Below are 17,551 nucleotides of genomic sequence, written 5' to 3' on the forward strand. Positions count from 1 at the left end.
TAAACTTCTGTGCTTCGCTCCTTTTGAAATCTGAAATTCTCTGTGTTCCCATTGTCGGATCTTTAATCATCGCATAGATTTGCAGACCACAGTTATTTCACGGTTAGTTAGCCACATGGCTGAATCAGACACACATTTTTACACTCTATATCTCTGTCACGGGGAATTAGGCCAGTGTTCAGTTTAGTTAATAAGGCATAATGTTATTACTGCACACAGAACAGCAGAGGCCAGTCTGTCTTTCATGTGTCATCTGTGGAAATCTGCCCACTCATACCTGCTTTGCAGACATGTCCCACGTCTGTCCTGGTAGTTTGGAAAATGTGAATAGGACACGTGTGGAAAATTGCTTTAAATCCTTCACGTCTTTGGAGGTTTTTTTGTTTTTTTTTTTGAATGTGGAAAAGTTTCCGTCTCGTGTCGTGCGGTCCTGCTGCCGCTGTGCCCACGCGTCACATTAAGCGCAGACGAAAAATCTGCGTCCTGTCAGAAGAAAGTGGAAATGCACCCTGAGTGGGACGGTGTTTGGAAACGGAAAATATGTAAAATCCACAGACTCGGCGACTCCTCTCTGCCCTGTCTTTGATTGGGAAAATTCACATTCGGCACGTTAAGCAGCCCCGGCTGGGCAGCCGGTTGCCGCGGGCGACCAGCAGATCAGTGATGTGGCGGTGATGCCTCTAATGAAGCTGACACAGCACAGCCTCCCTCCTCATGGGGCCCGAGGGCCTCCTGCTCTGCATGGAGCACCACAAACAACCCCCCCCCCCTCCATGTTCCAGCCTAAAGTGCTTTTGATTTGATGGCGCCGCCGATGCTCGGCTGCATCATTTATTCTCTCATGTATGAGTGGTCAAGGCAAAGATGGTGTTTTTATTAGTAAAAGTGGGTCACGGTAAATACAAATAAAAGCTCCTCTTCCTCCTTTTTTTATACATAAATTGCCTCTTGTGTGTTGTTTTCCAGGAGCTGCCCAGCTTAGGTGAAGGGGAGGGCAGAGCATCCCAGTTCAGCCTGAGTGTGGACGACCTGGCTCCCAGAAACAGGACCATGATCTGAAGAGGGTGCCACACACACTGAAACCCATTCTTCCTCTTCTCCTCCTCCTCCTCCCTCTTTTTTATTTTATTTTCTTTTATTTTATTTTTTAAACAAACAAACCAAAAACTACACGGTGACATCCTTCCTGCTGGGCCACTCCAGCAAAGTCTACCCGAGAGACTTCATCAACTACATTTGACCTCTGACCCCACGCCACTCGCCGCTGCTCCTCCCACCACCACACCGGCATCATGGGGAGGAAAAAGATTCAGATTCAGAGGATCACGGATGAACGCAACAAACAGGTCAGTGAAGTCACTCGAGGTGATGTTTGTATTTGTGCAGCTGCGCCCACAATAGGAAAGTGGGCGGGGCTTTGTGTCGCACCCTCAATATTTGGTTTTAGACCGCCTTGTGCAGGCTGGGGTGACGCGAGGTAACGCGGGAGTGTAAATGTCAGATTCACAGCAGCTGATAGCATCTTATCACTTTAACTGTGTTAAAGGTGCAATGAAACATTCTGCCTGAGACATTTTCAGGAACAATATTACTAAATATTATTTATATGTATGTACATATACAGTGTTTTACTATTGTCTTGGGCAGAGATGTCACACTACTGTCAGACCTCCAGTATGTGACGGAGTAAACTAAAGAATATCACTGACAGCGGCTATGGGAGTGGGACACAATTGTCCATGCGTTTGTCCATGTTTGGGTGACGTTCCCATTTAAAAGACAAAAAACATGACTGGATTAATGCAAAAAAGGAAACTAATAAAGTGATTGAGTGAGGTGCGTGAGTGAGCGAGCGATAAAAAACCTCCACCCCATGCCCTCCTGATTGCCTACACCTGTAACTATACAGAAAACACTATACTGCCCCCAGTGGAGACCTGACAAACCCCATAAGACAGACAAATAAACAGATGTGGCTCCTACAGCAACATTTCAATGCATATCATTTCAACTCGTGACAGATCGGAGGAGGTGCAGTCGAGTTACCGTCAACCCACGATAATTGCTTGCTGGCGTATATTTAAACTTTTCAGACGGTGCACATCACACTTGCCATAAGCCTTTAATGCTGTGGCTGTCGTCCTCCACACTGGACCGCCCCATGTGACCCTACAATGGACTTCATTTGGTGTAACTTATAAACCTATAAGGAGTTATTTTCTGTAGATTTTTGAATATATTTATTTATTATGAGCTATATATTGTTCCATGTCAAAACAAAGACTTTTATTTTGAAATTATGTGAAATTCCATCGCTAATCTTGATATAATTAGCTTTTTCCCAAAAAGTTCAACTTTCTTTTTGTCACTTGGCCGGCCCCCGACCCCCGACCCCCGACCCCCTGCTCTAACTGAAGTCTTCACAACAATCCAGAGAAACATACGCTGCTGAAGCAGAGACGATGGTGAGAAATCAGCAACTGAGTCACAGGAAAAAAAAATGGCAAAGAAAGTGCAGCCAAACTTCACAGTTCCACAGTAAACTGTCGCTTCAAGTGTTTTCAGGGCAGAGTTTCGACAAGAAGGGGGTGAGATGGTTCCATCTTTGATACCAGGCTCCTTAACTTGACTTTTAATGGTGTGTCACTTGAATCTGATACAAAAACAACGTGGTTTAGTCCCAAATGAAGGTTTGAAACGATGGTTTTCCCACGTGTTTCTTCTCTACCTCACGCGCACAAGGTTCCGTGACATCCTCCTCGTTTGTGTCTCACTCTCGACGTGTGATGGCTTCACCTCTAGCCTCTCGTCTGTTGCTCCTCTCACCGCAGCACTAGAACGAAATAAGATGCAATCGCGTCTCCGTCGCTTCATATCCTCCTCCTCCTCCTCCTCCTCAAGTCCCATCAATTGGTCACAAATCAGTTGAAAATGTCGTCTCGTTTGGTCGATTGCCGTTTCAATCATTATTAAGTCGATGAGCGAGCGAGAGAGAGGGGGGCGGGGGCGGCACATGCTATCTTTGGCATTACGGAAATCTGTGTTTAAAGTGATGTGAGTGGTCTGTCTCCTCTCTGTAATGTCTCTGATTTTCACTTGAATACACAACTGTAAGACGTTTGGTATTGCACAGCAGCGCCTTGAACACATAACAACAAATAAGCTTCTCTCTGAGCAGTGCCACATGAGAACAGTACAGTAGCATCATGTTTTATGAGGCTCATGACTCTGCAGAGCTATCGTTGTGCTGCTCCGACGAACCAGAAAAGTACTGCCTACAGTGAAAAAAGTACAAGAAATCATGATAACCCACCCCCCAACATCCTCCCCAAACCTGAAGTCCCTTTAGTTACGATCAGGCGCATTGTCACAGAGGATGAAAGGCTAAATGATCCATCCAAAATGAGTCAACTGGTAAATGGTCTCCGCTCCATTGAGCAGATGGAGAGATGAAAAAACAAGACGTAGGTGCCGGGGCTGAATCAGGACCTGAGCGAGAGGTGGCTGCGGGGTCTGGAGAATCATCCTGGGTTTTCTCCTCATCAATCTTAGCAGCAGGTTGCATCTCCATGAGGGGGGGGGGGGCAGGGAGGGATGGAGAACACAGCCTGCAGGTTGTCAGAGGAGTATGATGGCTTGTTATTCATCAGTACACAATTGGACGTAAAGGAGGGTGGGGACGGAGGTCGGCCGCGATCGCTCTGATGGAGCCGCCGTCTGCGTCAGGTGTCAAACTGTTTGTCAATAAGGTGACGCGCTCGGTGGTCAAACGTGGCCGTAGATTAAAGATTACTCACCGATCAGGTAATCAACGCGCAGGAAGTGATTTAATTACGATTGGGGGGGGGGGAGGTGATGACATTTCAGATGCTTGCATTGAACCAAGACTGCACAATAAATATCCTCTTCTCTGCTTATCTGCACAATAATTGAACGTAGAGAGGAAAAAGAAAAAAGAATCGGCTTCTTTCATCCGGAGCAGGATGACATGTTTGAAGTGGAGCTGAGTCTGGAGTCTGTAGAGAAATAAGTGGTTTTTACACGCTTGCTCTGTGTTGCTGCAGCTAATGAACACTGTGGCATCTGAAAGAGGATCAAATTATTTTTTTTTTGCCTTCCTTCCTTTATTTCTTTATTTATTTCTTTATTTATTTTTTCCTTGGAGCACACACAGCCCGTCACCCTCCTACATGTTGATTCGGAGATGCTGCCATAAGCTCAGCAAAAACAAACAGCGTTCAGAGTGTGGGCCCCGGCTGGAAACATGACAGCATCACCAACACCACAAGAGAAAGAACAGGACTGGAAATGTTGGACCCGGTTTTCTTTTGGACGGTTTTTCAAATCAAAGAGGCTTGTTGATGCATTTCAGCAGAAAGCGTCCACAGGAACCACAGAACTCTAATTAATTTCATGCCAGATCGTGGGCTGTTTGACATCAGGCAGAATGGATTAAGTATATAATACAGAGAGGAACATGAATCATGGCCACGAAAACACCAGGTTGTATCATCACAGTGAGGGATTAGCGACTGTGTGGGAAGATATCTGGACGTCCAGGTACAAGACTGTAGATTAAAACGTGTCGTCATCACATGATCCAATACATCGTTATAGGGCTGCGAATATTACGCGATTAAACATTTCCTTAATTAAATGTCAAATGTTCTTGAACGCAAATATGTCCTGGTTTCTTAAAAGAACTCCACATAACAATAAAAAATAAAATCATTAAAAGTGAATAACTCTGATTTGTCGACTGAACAAAAAAGAAAAAACGATCGATATTCTTCAACATTTCATGGACTAAAACAAGTAAACAATCGAGAAAATGAATGGACACTTCATTCATCGATTATGAAAATAGCCCTTAAAATAATTGATTGTGATTGATTGAGTGTCACCTCGGCGGTTGAACGCTAATATTATGGGATGGACGCTGTGTGTCCTGCCTGAGCCCTGACCAACGGATGCGCAACACAATATCTGACTCATATTGACACGTTTTTATTGTGTCTACTGATCAATAACAACAAAAATATGTCTCCGACCACAACCTTTAATGTCTGAGACATAAATCAGGTTTCAGTCCGTCAAAGAATTGATCTTATTTCATATATTGAAATAGTGATGTTGAAAACCCGAGCGTTCCTCTGTTAGAAAGAGTGGAGCTGAGGAATTATGACCGCAGTGCATAGAAACTGAAACAAATAACAACAACATTATAATAATTTAAATAATAATAAGAGTCACCTTATTTCACTATACCAGTGTATTTTTTGCTTATTTTAACCATAAAAAGAACCAGAAAATGAACTGTTAATAAGTTGATTTTTACCTTCAATATCAGGCAGTTATTCACAATTTTCTGCATGTTAAAATAGTAAAATATAATACACTGATATTTGCCGTCTAGTGAAATTACTAATAATAAGTAATAACCACACGTTGGCTTTGACGCATGACTTCTCAGCATTGAGAAACCACTGGCCTTTGTCCGATGCTGGGACACTCTTCTGTATTTGAATAGTCTCCATTCAAGTGATTTTTTCTTTTAAAGACACAGTCACATTTTATCGCTTCCCCGCCGATATATTAACGACCTGTTAAGTTTTCTGGAAAAGGACGTCCTCCGACGCCATCATTCTGAGTTTCACTTTTGAAAGCAACAATCACCACGGTGAGTAACCGTGTCAGCTGGATGAAGAAAGTCTGTCTCCTCCTGGACTCTTACTGTTATTAACTTGATGCAAACAAGTGTTTTTAACGGCAGTTTTCAGTCACAGTTCCACATGTTTTTGGCCTGAGCTTAAAGTTGACCATGACCCCACGAAGCCTGTGTGCTGATGATCTGACTTGACTCATATCCAGCGAATCAAAGTTCGCTCGTCCATCTGCCACACAACCACAACCCTGCCAAGACACACACACACACACACCCTCACACTCACCCCCTTTCTTTCTTCCTTTCTTTCCTCCTCTCCTTATGGATGTCTCACTCTTCAGTTGCCATTGGTTACCTGGCCATTCCGCTCTTAATGTCAATTACCCTCAGCTTGTTTATGCTTTGCGGCAGACGGGAGGATCGAAAAAGTCGGGGGCCCCAAAGTCGCTGTTACGACGAGTACTTTTTCTCAGGAGCGGAGATGTTTGTCTGGGACATTTGGACGGATTTTCCTGCTCTAAATAATGACCTTATAATTTGTCAGGAGAGCAGTTGTTGTTTGCAGCGTCTCGTCTCTTCATCACCCGCCCCTCTTGTCATCCTGCACAGCCGTAATTTCCTCCCTTTCCAACGTCGCCACATAATTTATTTGCTCATTTTGTGCGCGTGTGTGAGGGAGAGAGAGAGAGAAGGAGGGGGAGATATGTAGATGAGCAGAGAGATAAAGATGGGGGGGGGGGGGTGACGGGAGGTAAGACGATGGTAGCAGTGTGTGATGAGGTGGGAAATGGGGGGGGTCAGAGGGGAGGAGGGGAGTCTGTTGCCCATGGATACGACCCCGATATAATTTGATTTGTGGCAGCAGGAAGCAATGAGTGCGAAGGAAGAGTGGGAGGTGGAGGGGAGAGAAGGGGAGGATGTGGGAGAGAGCAAGAAAGAAAAGGAGGGCGAGAAAACAAGAGGCGATGGAGGAAGATAGAGAGAAGAGGGATAAGAGAGGCATAAACATGTCGGGCACCGGAGCAGAGAGGATCAAGAGATATGAACGATGTCACATGATTTTTTATTATTTATTTTTATTCACTCTGTCTCTATCTGTTCTCCGGCTCCTCCTCCTCGCTGTCTCAGTCACTTCACACCTCGGAGGTTATGTCAACACATCAGTGTATCATTATATAACGACGGCGTTGATTTGCGGACACTGTAATTATTATTATTTTTATTATGATCAGGAAAAACATTGTCTGCGTCCACTAGTGTCTAAAACTCTGCCGTTTATTTATTGGTTTATTCGATGATTTAATTCTTCTGTGACTTAGCAACCGGCTCAAAAGTAGGCGATCTGACACGTGACTTCAGGTGTAGACGCTGGGAGCATGCGGTGATGTCTGCGGTGATGTCTGCTGTGTTTTACATGTGGACCTGAATGATATCATTTCTGATTATTATGGCTTAAGTATTCATGCATTCAAGAAGTGCTGCATTTTCTGCTCCTGCAAATGATTTTAACATGACGAGCTTTGAAACAGGAACAGGAAGTGTTGTGTTTGTGTCTTCTTTAAAAGATAATCACACTAAAATTGGAGTCAGCCGTCATTTCATTGCTTATTTATTATTTTTTGCTGTGAAGCTTATTTGACCACGAGGGGAAGTGTGAATGTGGCCTTGATGGATGATTTCCTGTTGAAGATTTGACCTGTGTTTGTTTTGTTTGTTTTTTTAAGTAGAAATATTACCATATATATACCATATATTAGTGCATTTAAAGGTTTAGACGGGGGATGAACCGCCAGAAGCGACCGGAGCAACTTTAACGTGCCTTGACATCAATTTTCTGACAATAATATTCCCTCAAAATGATGTCAAATATGTTTTTTTATGTCACATATTGTAAAAAGTGGCGTAGTCCGTCAGACCTTTAGTTAACTCCTGCATCTCATCTGTGCACACATTTACTCTCCATCACTCCTGTATCCTGACACCCTGTTGCCCTCCGCATGTGTGTGTATTTAATCCAAACGGAGCCAAATCTGTGTGGATTGTAAATAGCACTTGGGTTATAACAGGGAAGTGATATGAAAGCCAACCATCCGACAGCGAGGGGACCCTGCACTTTAGTATTATCTCTCCCTGCTGTGCTCTGCGTGTGTTTCAGTGGTGATTTCTCTCAGACAGCAAGTGAAGCTCAGCTTCCTCCAAAATGTGGTCACATATGTACATAAACGTGCCCTAGTTAGTTCAGAATCAGCTGTTTATCGCAGATCGTGATTTAAAACCGCTCAACGCTGATTTGACAAAATGTGGCAAAAACGTCACTTCCGTGGAAGCTCAGCTTCTCTGGGAGTCGATGGCGCAGTGGGGTGGACGCTGGTCTTCTGCATGAGGATTGGAGGAAGTTTTTCTATTGACAGCGTTGCAGAAACAAACGTGACATCGTCTCTGTCCTGTGTGGATTTTGCTAGTTGTTAATTGCTCGGCGATATAGAGCAGTTTCTTTTGTATGTATGAAAAAAAAAAAAAATAGCATTTCAGTTTTACATAATTATCACGTTTCCTTGTTCTAGTTGTTCGTTTGCATAATTTATGTAAGAATTTATGTATGAATAACTGGGCCTGAAATCAGCTTCTCCTGTTTTCAAAGACCGACAACCGCCACTGGTGTGTGTGTGTGTGTGTGTGTGTGTGCTGGCTTTTATTACCACACTAGAACCTTCTCTGGTACAAACACTTACCTTGTCAGGACCAGTAACAGAATAAAGCCTGGTCCAAATGAGTTTCTGCCTCGATGCAGTGTCCTAAGAAGAATAGCTGTGCAAATCTGTGTGTGTGTGTGTGTGTGTGTGAGAGAGTGAAAGAAACATGGAAATAACGTGTGACAGAAGGAGAGTGTGGAAAAGAGCGGGAGAGCGTAAGCGACGTAGATGGAGAGCATGGAAAAGAGCAGGACAGAGTGTGAAAATGACGAGGAGAGTGAACGTGACGAGTGTGTGTGTGTGTGTGTGTGTGTGCGCGCAGTACTTTAAAGAGAGTGTGTTTGGACACTGTCTAGAAGTCTGTTTCCTAAAAATGTCTCTGTCGTGTGTGTTTAACACGCTGTTCTCTCTGCTCAGACTAGAAGTAATTGCCCGATGTAGGGCTGAATGATTTTGAATAAATATCTAATTGCGATTATTTTGACAGGAAATACGATATGATTCACGATATCAGACGGAATGGTAATTTTAAGTCATTCTCATTTTCATTCGAAAAAACATATTTAAAAGGTTTAATGTGTGATATGTGTGCGGTTCTGTGAGTCTGTAGAATAAGATGTGTAATAATAATTCATCTAAAATGATATTTTAGCTTAAACAAAAATTACGATTTGTGCTGAAATTTAGATTCATTGTTCAGCCCTACCCCCCATGGTTCTCAAACTGTGGTACGCCAGCTTTTCTGGTGGTACTTGGAGGAAAATCAGAAATACTGTTTTACTGTATATACCAGGGTATGTGATCGGAGTGGAGCTAAGGAATTGTATCACTATTTTGTCATTAAATCAGTGTGTGAAGTATATGTGAGGAAGAGGATGATGATGATGAGAGATGATTATCTTATTGGGAATAAATCTGCCTCCTCTGAAAAGTCTGTAGCTGTGCTCAATATTTTCTCCGGTGGTTCTAGGTAGAGAAAGAAAAGAGAACTATCACTGTGTTGTAACACAATTATTCAATGTTATATTACAAGATCTAACTGAATAATAAAGAAAATACCCTTTAAAAAGGATCTGGAGATGTTAATTCTTCTCAATATCTGCCATTATTTACATTCTGTGAGGCTAAACTGGCCAAACCTTATGTTAACTCCAATGTCTCCACCCTCTTCCCCTTCCCCTCTCTGCCTCCGTCCACCAGGTCACGTTCACCAAGCGAAAGTTTGGCCTGATGAAGAAGGCGTACGAGCTGAGCGTCCTGTGCGACTGCGAGATTGCCCTCATCATCTTCAACCACACCAACAAGCTGTTCCAGTACGCCAGCACCGACATGGACAAGGTCCTGCTCAAGTACACCGAGTACAACGAGCCGCACGAGAGCCGGACCAACGCCGACATCATCGAGGTAAAGCGGGGGGGGCTGGGGGGGACACACGGCGGGGTAAAGGCTTCATTCTCGTGACACTCATGTTCCACATGTTGAAAGATCATTTAGCTGCTGTTCATCCTGGTCTTTGTTTGTGAGTCTGACCAGTACTTTCTCGTTCTCTAACAATTATATTTATCTTTCCCAGTGGGACCATTGAGATTTAATCAGCTCTAATCTAATCTGGTTCTCTCAGCCGTAATCAGGTCAAGTCCAGTTCATTGCAGTCTAGTCTAAGTGACTGGTCTTCAGTGTCATTGGTCCCGGGTGATGTGAGGAGCTGTTAATCCCACTCTGGTTTTGTTTAATTCAGCCGTCGACCCGACATGTTTCCTGCTACGAGGAGAAATGTAAGAGTTTCGGATCACATGAGTAATGTCGCTCTCTTCTCCGAATGGTTATTAGGGAGGTAGAGCCCTGGGGTAATTAGCTTAGCTTAGCATAATGACCGGAAACATCATCACATCTTAAATTCACTCATTTAAACATTATCGCTGGTTTGTAGAGGTTGCTCTAAGACAGAGCAGCATTTTCACCAAGAGTGAGCAAAGGACGACGTGATGCCTGAGAAATTCAAATTCCAAGATCTCTGTCTCACCAAAGAAAATGACAAACACTGACTTTGACCAAGATCCCAAGGACAATCACTTGTCCAGATGCAGAGCGTGCTGCGAATCAATAAAAGTGGACGCCATCATGATCAGCGAAACGGCTCTTACAATTTACCCTCCAATCTTAAGCTATGTCAGCACATTTGATCCTTGAGTTGGTTCTGGAGAGTCCTTGAAAAGTCCTTACTTTTGATGTCACCCAAGGTGTGGGAACCCTGGAGGAGGAAGAGATTCTTGAATTTACGTTGAGGTGTTTGAGTTTGGCAGCTGTACTTCATTTCCATCACTCAAGACATAAATCAGGCTGAACTGTTGGTTTGAGTTTGTTTTGCACTCTTGTCCAGATTAGTCCAGTTTGGAGTTTGTGAATCCCGTTCATCCCGGTGTCGTTCATGGCTGCCCTCTGGCTCAGTGCCTGTCAGCTTAAAGAAAGGGCAGAGGTGAGGACAGCTGGGCTTCACCTCTCCTCACCCCTCTGGCATCAGCCCTTGTTGTTACCCAGCAACCTCTACAACAACAACAACAACAATAACAACACATTTGAATTATGAAGCCTAGATCCGATTGAACCTCGGCACAAAATGGCCACTAGATAGACGGAGAGCCTCCCAAGCAGCTGGGTAGGGAACTGAAGTTTGTTTGTTTTGCATATTGACTAGCAGAGAGGTCGTTGGTGAGGTTAGAAGAAAAGCTGTGAGGCCAATCATTTAGTTCTGCTTTTATGTTGCTGTAATAGGAATACATTTTTCTCCTGGCGTCTTAACTCCCTGTGGGAAAAAGCTTCCGTGGAGCTCGTCAGGCAAACGCGGAGCACATTCACACGCCTTGCTGACCCTTTTATACATAATGGCCCTCTCATGAATTGAACACGAGATGGTTAGGTATGATTCAGCGCGCTGTGCATCCTGCAGTACAGCACTGCAGCCTTCATGCGGAGCGTCAACTTAACGCTGTATTTACTCACACAGCTGCAAGAGTTCACGATCAGTCAGCCACAAACATGAAGTCAGGAAGAATTGTGTGTTTATGACTTAGACAAACTGTTGTTTTCCTGTGTTGCCAGCGCCCACGGTGGTGTTGCAAGAATGTAAAGTCAGACGAGCACTGGAGGAGAAAACTCTTACATGAAACAGTGAGAATATTAAACATCGGTTTTAACCTTTCATTCTTTACCAGGGTTTCTTTAATCACACTTTCTAAGAACAAGGCAATAACTGCTACCCGTGTCCCAGGTGAGGTGATCTTTGACTCCAAATGATGAGTGTAGTTTCCATCTTCTACCAATAACCCTGGAAGATGCCCAGAGGCAAAGACTGTTTGATTCATCTCATGAACTCCTGGGAGGTTACTTCGACCTTTAACTGCTGCTGTAAGGCATCGTTCCCTTTTTTTCCCCACGTCGTGTGAAGCCATCAACACACACACACACACACACACACACACAGATACCTCAAAAACACAACACACACCTCCTGTAGATCTGTGTGTGTGTGTGTGTGTGTGTGTGAATGTTTTAATTAAAGTCGAGTTCCCAGTTCATTTTGACTGGTTGTCACCAACTTTTAAAAAGTTAGTACCGTAGCGACCCTCACTTTTGAACACAGTTAATGATCTAATGTGTGTAAATGTGCTAATATGCAGGGTTTCATGTTCAGACAGATAATGTGCCAAGTTCCTCTCCATCCAAACACTTTTATTTATGCCCTCACCTGAATGAATGGAAACATGCTGATCTCTGGAGAGAGCCGATACCGTAATGACCCTTATATAGGACACACTTTTCCCCTGAGAGGCAGGTTTGAGCAAAGCATGTCACCTCTGAGTCGAGCTGTTGCTGGTGTGAGTGTAAGATTGTGGGTTAAACGTAGTGTTACTATGTGGCTAGATGTGTAAAGTGTTTTTAAAGCCTGATCTGGGACCTGTACATGTTTTACACTGTCGGTCAGAGCCGCCAGGTCGGGTTCTATTCTTTTATTATTGGTCCCAGGTCTGTTTAACACAACCTGTCCTCCAACCGAAACATAACCATGGGAATTTTCCAACTCAACTACGCACAGGTGTCAGTGAGGTTAGGGTCAGGGCAAAAAAAGGTCAGAGTTAGGCAGTAAAAATGAAAAATAGTAAAATATTTGCGTGTGTAAAAGTCTAAATAACCACAAGCAAACTGCTGGCGGAAAACTCAGACATCACAGGTCCAGTATTTCTCACTTCTGCATGGATCGAGGTCTATAAAAGTATATAATTGATGGGTCTTTTTTGGGTTTAGGCACAACATACTTGGATCCTTGAAGAATTGTAATTGTGAACCTTTTTTTAAGGACTTGAAATCAAAAGCACAATCCGTCCAATTTGATTTCACTCCATCAAGGTTCAGGCCCAATAAACTGGTGAACTCTCATTTAAAGTGTCAGTGGAGCAGCACAGTTTGGTGCCACATTTTTGCACCTCCACTTTTCCAATCTCTCTCACTCTCTCTTTTTATCGCTGTCTCTCGCTGTCTTCCTTTCACCCCTCTCCCACTCTCTCCTTCCACCAAATCTCACGATTTGCACAGTCACGACAGTTTTTCCACTTTCCTTTCTCTTTCTGTCTGTCTCAGAGTGTCAGCACTAAAGCTTTTCTGTGGGCTGTATCTCCAGCTGCAGATGGCCCTAAAGTGTGCGTGTGTGTATGTGTGTATGTGCGCGTGTGTGTGTGTATAGCTGCTCCAGGCCGCATCAGCTCAAGCTTCAGTGGCACTGTTTGTGTGCGTATGTGTTTGTGTTTTCAAGTGTGTCGCTTTCTTTCTCTTAATGTGTGTGTGTGTGTACACGTCTGTCGTAGGCTGTGAGGACATGTCCGTCTGCTCCTCATAACTCTGAAAGGCTTCTTCAGGGTAAAGACTTGGTCTTAGGGTTAGAATTAGGTTTAGATTTTACATTTAGCTGTGGGGCTCCTCACTAAGGTTGCTGTGCAAGAATGTGAGTGTGTTTGCGAGAACACCTCATACAATATTCAGGCTTGCATGGGAAGTTCTCGAGTGTACCGGCCTCGATACTGCTCACCCCACTCACACGCACACACACACACACACACTCTGCCTCACCCGCACTCCCTATAGGCTGCCAGGCATTAAGCAACATTCTCCGGCGTGTGTGTCCTCAGCTGTCCTCTTTGCCAGATGTGCTACAGCGCACACTTCCTTGTTGAGCAGGTGTCAGCTTCATCTGCTCAGACGGTTTGTTTCTGCGTGTCTGCGGTGGCATTTTAAAGGAATAACGTCTATCTTTCAAAATCATTTTTTAGTTATCTTTATATTTTCATTTTTCATACATTTTCATCCTTAATTATTAATAATATCATTGTTATTGTTGTTATCACAGGTATTATCAACCTAACAGATGGAAATGGTGCACGAGTTAGGAACTAGTTTCAGTGTTGGATTAAACCGACTATGGAGAGCTGGAATGTGGGGCAGCAGGACTGTGTGTGTGTGTGTGGGTTTGCGTGTGTGTGTGTGTGTGTGCATTCATGGAGCACTAGTGTAGTTCACTGATGTGGATTTAATGTTGTTTGCACAATAATTGAGCTCCGTCACACAAATATAGCGTTATATGGCTTTGATACACACACACACACACGCACACACAGTAGTCGACAGTCATTGTTATGTGTGTGTGTGTGTGTGAGATCGTTTGACAGACTAATCCCTTAATAGACTACTAATAGTACATCATGTACGCACCGCCGTTCCTCGTGACCTTTGATTCTCTTCATCGTATAAAGATTTCTTACATCACGTCCAACGTAAGAGAGGACGTGTTTGGACAGTGATGCAAGGAAGAAATAATATTAAAAGTCCAAAGATAATCTGTTGTCACACATGGTGCCGTATCACTGGTTGAGTACAGAGCTGAGGGGGGGGGGGGGCATAATTGGATAGTCACAAAATGTGCCCATTTGCTGCTCCTGCCTCTGTGAGTCTCTCCAAGCCAAGTGCTTCCGAGTATAAATTATGAAGTGTGGATTTAGTCACACACACACACACACACACACACACACACAGATATGCGTGCATACACACACGTGTGTGTTGTGTTTTCTGCACATACTGTTCTTGTGTGTGTGTCAATGTCCCTTGCAGCTCTTACTCACTGTGTGTGCATGTGCGTGCGTGTGTATGTGTGTGTGGACTCGGCATCTATCACACTCTTAGACATTCCTTCACTCCTTCCTTCAGAGTGCAAGTCTTTGAGTCACTACACACACACACACACACACACACGCAGCATCATCTCTCTGAGATGCACATGCTGCTGCAAAGAGAGTGTGTTTTTATGTGTGTGTGTGTGTGTGTGTGTGTGGCCTGCCGCTCCTGCCAGAATGTGTTAATCCGCTCGACTGCAGATTCCAATCAGGGCAGAGGAAGGAAGAGTGCGAGGGGACAGAGGGAACGCAAGCATGTGGAAAGCTAAAAGAGTGGTGATGAATAACGAAAGGAGGGGAAAGCAACATGGTCAGAGAATGGGGTTGCCCTTTTTTTTTTTTTTAGAGCGGCTCGAGGAAAGACAGCCCTCTATAGCGAGATGCTCTGCAGGAGCTTAAGGACTTTGGGCACCGCCTCAATCCTCCGTCCTGCTGGGCCGCGGCCAGGCGGAGCCTCATGTATCACAAAATACCACTTGACGGGATTCGCCCCTCAAGTAACTGATCTGTTAGCTGCATCGCCCCCCCCACACACACACACACACACACGCACAGACTTCAAACTAAAACTCTGCTGCACTAAAACACACAAATCGGTGTTGTTTTGTGGAAATCAATCTTAAGCTGGATGCTCAGGCTGGAGGTGATGCCTCTGTTAGTCCCTCCTAAAATCTCTATGTAATCTCAGTATTGTAGAGGTCATAATCTGGACCAGATGAGGTCACTGATACGTGCGTCCAAATGCAGAGGTCATTTAGTCTCTTATTGACATAATAATAATATATGTTGCCTTCTCATGTCGTAGCAGATGTATGTCTCACATTTTGTCATTGAGCAAAATAAAGAAACGTAAAAAGCATAGAAGTCGGCACACATCGGCAGATCCTGGTGTGTTTGCCAATGTCGGATGAAACATTTTAAAGCCGACCAATACAGTGCCGATAATATCCCTGTTTCAGTGCACTGAAGCTGCTGCTTACTTACACGACTGTCCTTGTCCCAGGATACAATAGCAATAGCAGGAAATCACTTTATTTAGTGTGTTTGCCTTCACGACACTAGCTGGGGACGTTCCGCCCTTTCCAGCTCGTTAGTTTTAGGTGTTTTCCAGGATAGTTGGAGGCTCGTTTTTTAACTTGTTGGACGCCATTCCAAGTCTTCCTACCGTTCATCAACCTTTAAATATTCAATTCTTTGTGCAGACAGAGCATAAACTCGGCCTTGGTCTCTGATTGATTGAGTGTGAGAAAAAATAGACATGGGTCATTGAAAGTGTATGAAGATATTTTGGTAAATGCCTCCCTTGTTTGAAGGGTAGTACTGTTTTATGCCCTGCATTGCCCTACATTTTAGTCCATGAATTTGAGGGAATTGGTGCTGGAAAGTGCTTGAATTTGATGTAAACCACGGTGTGGGAACCCTGAGTATCATTTATGTTGGATGAACATGTTCCAGTGTATTTTAAAAGTCCACTTTTAGTCCGACTAACACGATTATTCGTGCTGATTGCGATGTGGGAAGAATGTCTATGTATATTTCATTGTGACTGAAGCAAATGTCATCTCTTTGCGTGAGGAGATGTTTGTGAGGCTCACAAAGTCCTTTTAAAAAAAGGCTTTAGTCTCAAAAAACACCAATTACAGAGGACAACGACACAGACACAAAGTTTAACGAAAAGAATCAAAGAGAAGCCAACAAGAGAGAGAGAGAGAGAGAGAGAGAGAAGGAAGACAACGCTGGGCTTTGTGAGTTTGAAACTTATCATTGTCATGCAGATGCAGGAGTGATGGAATGATAAACGCTGCCTCAGCGTTAGCCGTCGCACTGGAACGTGGCCTAAATCAAACAGTGGGCTTTGATTGAATTATCTGTTTCCAGGATAAGTTGAAGACATGAATAATTTGTCCAGACGTTCGTTGTTGACTTTCACCGTCCGACAGCGTTTCATGTGGGATGATGATGAAGCTGTGAGGAGCTCGAGAGGAAGAGCGAGAGAGAGAGAGAGGTTATGATGGGAACAGGTAGAGAGAGAGAGAGAGACAGGGCAAAAGAGGACACACAGACAAAGAGGGAGTGAGAGAGAGAGGAAAAAGAATAAAAGAGAGGAAAAGGATTAGAGGAAATGACCAGGGACAGAGTCACATATGGAGGCTTTAGAAGAAAAAGAGAGATAATTTAAAGGGTGAAAAACACAGAAGGATAAACGAGAGACTTTGCACTTTTTCTGTGCGAGAGCGAGAACTGCAATAAAGGTGGTGGGCAGCGAGATGAGAGAGAGACAGAGAGAGAGAGGGAGGTGGGGTGGGGGGGGGTGAGCAGCAGCGTTTCACAGAGAGCTGGAAACGGAGGGCGGGCGGACAAGCAGGTGGGCGAGCAAGCGAGCCAGAGGGGAAGCAAAAGCGGGAGGGAGGGTGAGGGGGGTGGAGGCGGGGCTTGCCAGCAGCTGCAGCCAGTCAGAGGCTGGCGTGATTCTCTGCAGGGTGAATCTTACCCTGGCAACATAATAGAGTGTGAGAGAGAGGGAGAGAGAGAGAGAGAGAGAGAGACACGGTGGACAGGTGAACAGATGGCTCACTGACTGAGGGACAAGCTGATCAGTGGACTACAGAGCGGTGTGTGTTTGTGTGTGTGTGTGTGTGTGTGTGTGTGTGCGTGTGCGTGTGTGCGTGTGTGTGTGTGTGTGTTTGTGGTGTCACAAAATTTTCACTGTGACAGTAGAGCAGAGAAACAGCAGGAGAGAGAGAGAGAGAGAGGAAAGATGTCCATATTTGCACTCTAGGGTACTGTATGTGTATGTGTGTGTGTGTGTGTGTGTTTCAGGTATTTCTCATGTTGTGGGGACCTAAACCTGATCACACAGTCACATGATAGGGACAGAAATCGAGTCCCTGTAACATAAGTTATCACATTTTAAGGTGAAGACATGTTGTATGGTTAGGGTTAGGCCTTTAGTTGTGGTGGTTAAGGTTAGG

At 44.3% G+C, this 17,551-nt stretch overlaps 1 protein-coding gene across 8 annotated transcripts in view; it reads left to right on the forward strand.

Moving 5' to 3' along the window:
- Nucleotides 1-17,551, forward strand: part of mef2d (myocyte enhancer factor 2d) — a 97,456-nt gene that overhangs the window by 34,338 nt on the left and 45,567 nt on the right. For all 8 annotated transcript variants that reach the window (XM_058647202.1, XM_058647207.1, XM_058647208.1 and 5 more), the window contains exons 2-3: nt 967-1,346; nt 9,559-9,762. In XM_058647202.1, coding sequence (XP_058503185.1) covers nt 1,293-1,346; nt 9,559-9,762 — 258 coding nt within the window. In that variant the 5' untranslated portion in view covers nt 967-1,292. The remainder of the gene's footprint in view (nt 1-966; nt 1,347-9,558; nt 9,763-17,551) is intronic.

The sequence above is a fragment of the Solea solea genome, chromosome 13 (assembly GCF_958295425.1).
Source record: "Solea solea chromosome 13, fSolSol10.1, whole genome shotgun sequence".
Lineage (NCBI taxonomy): Eukaryota > Metazoa > Chordata > Actinopteri > Pleuronectiformes > Soleidae > Solea > Solea solea.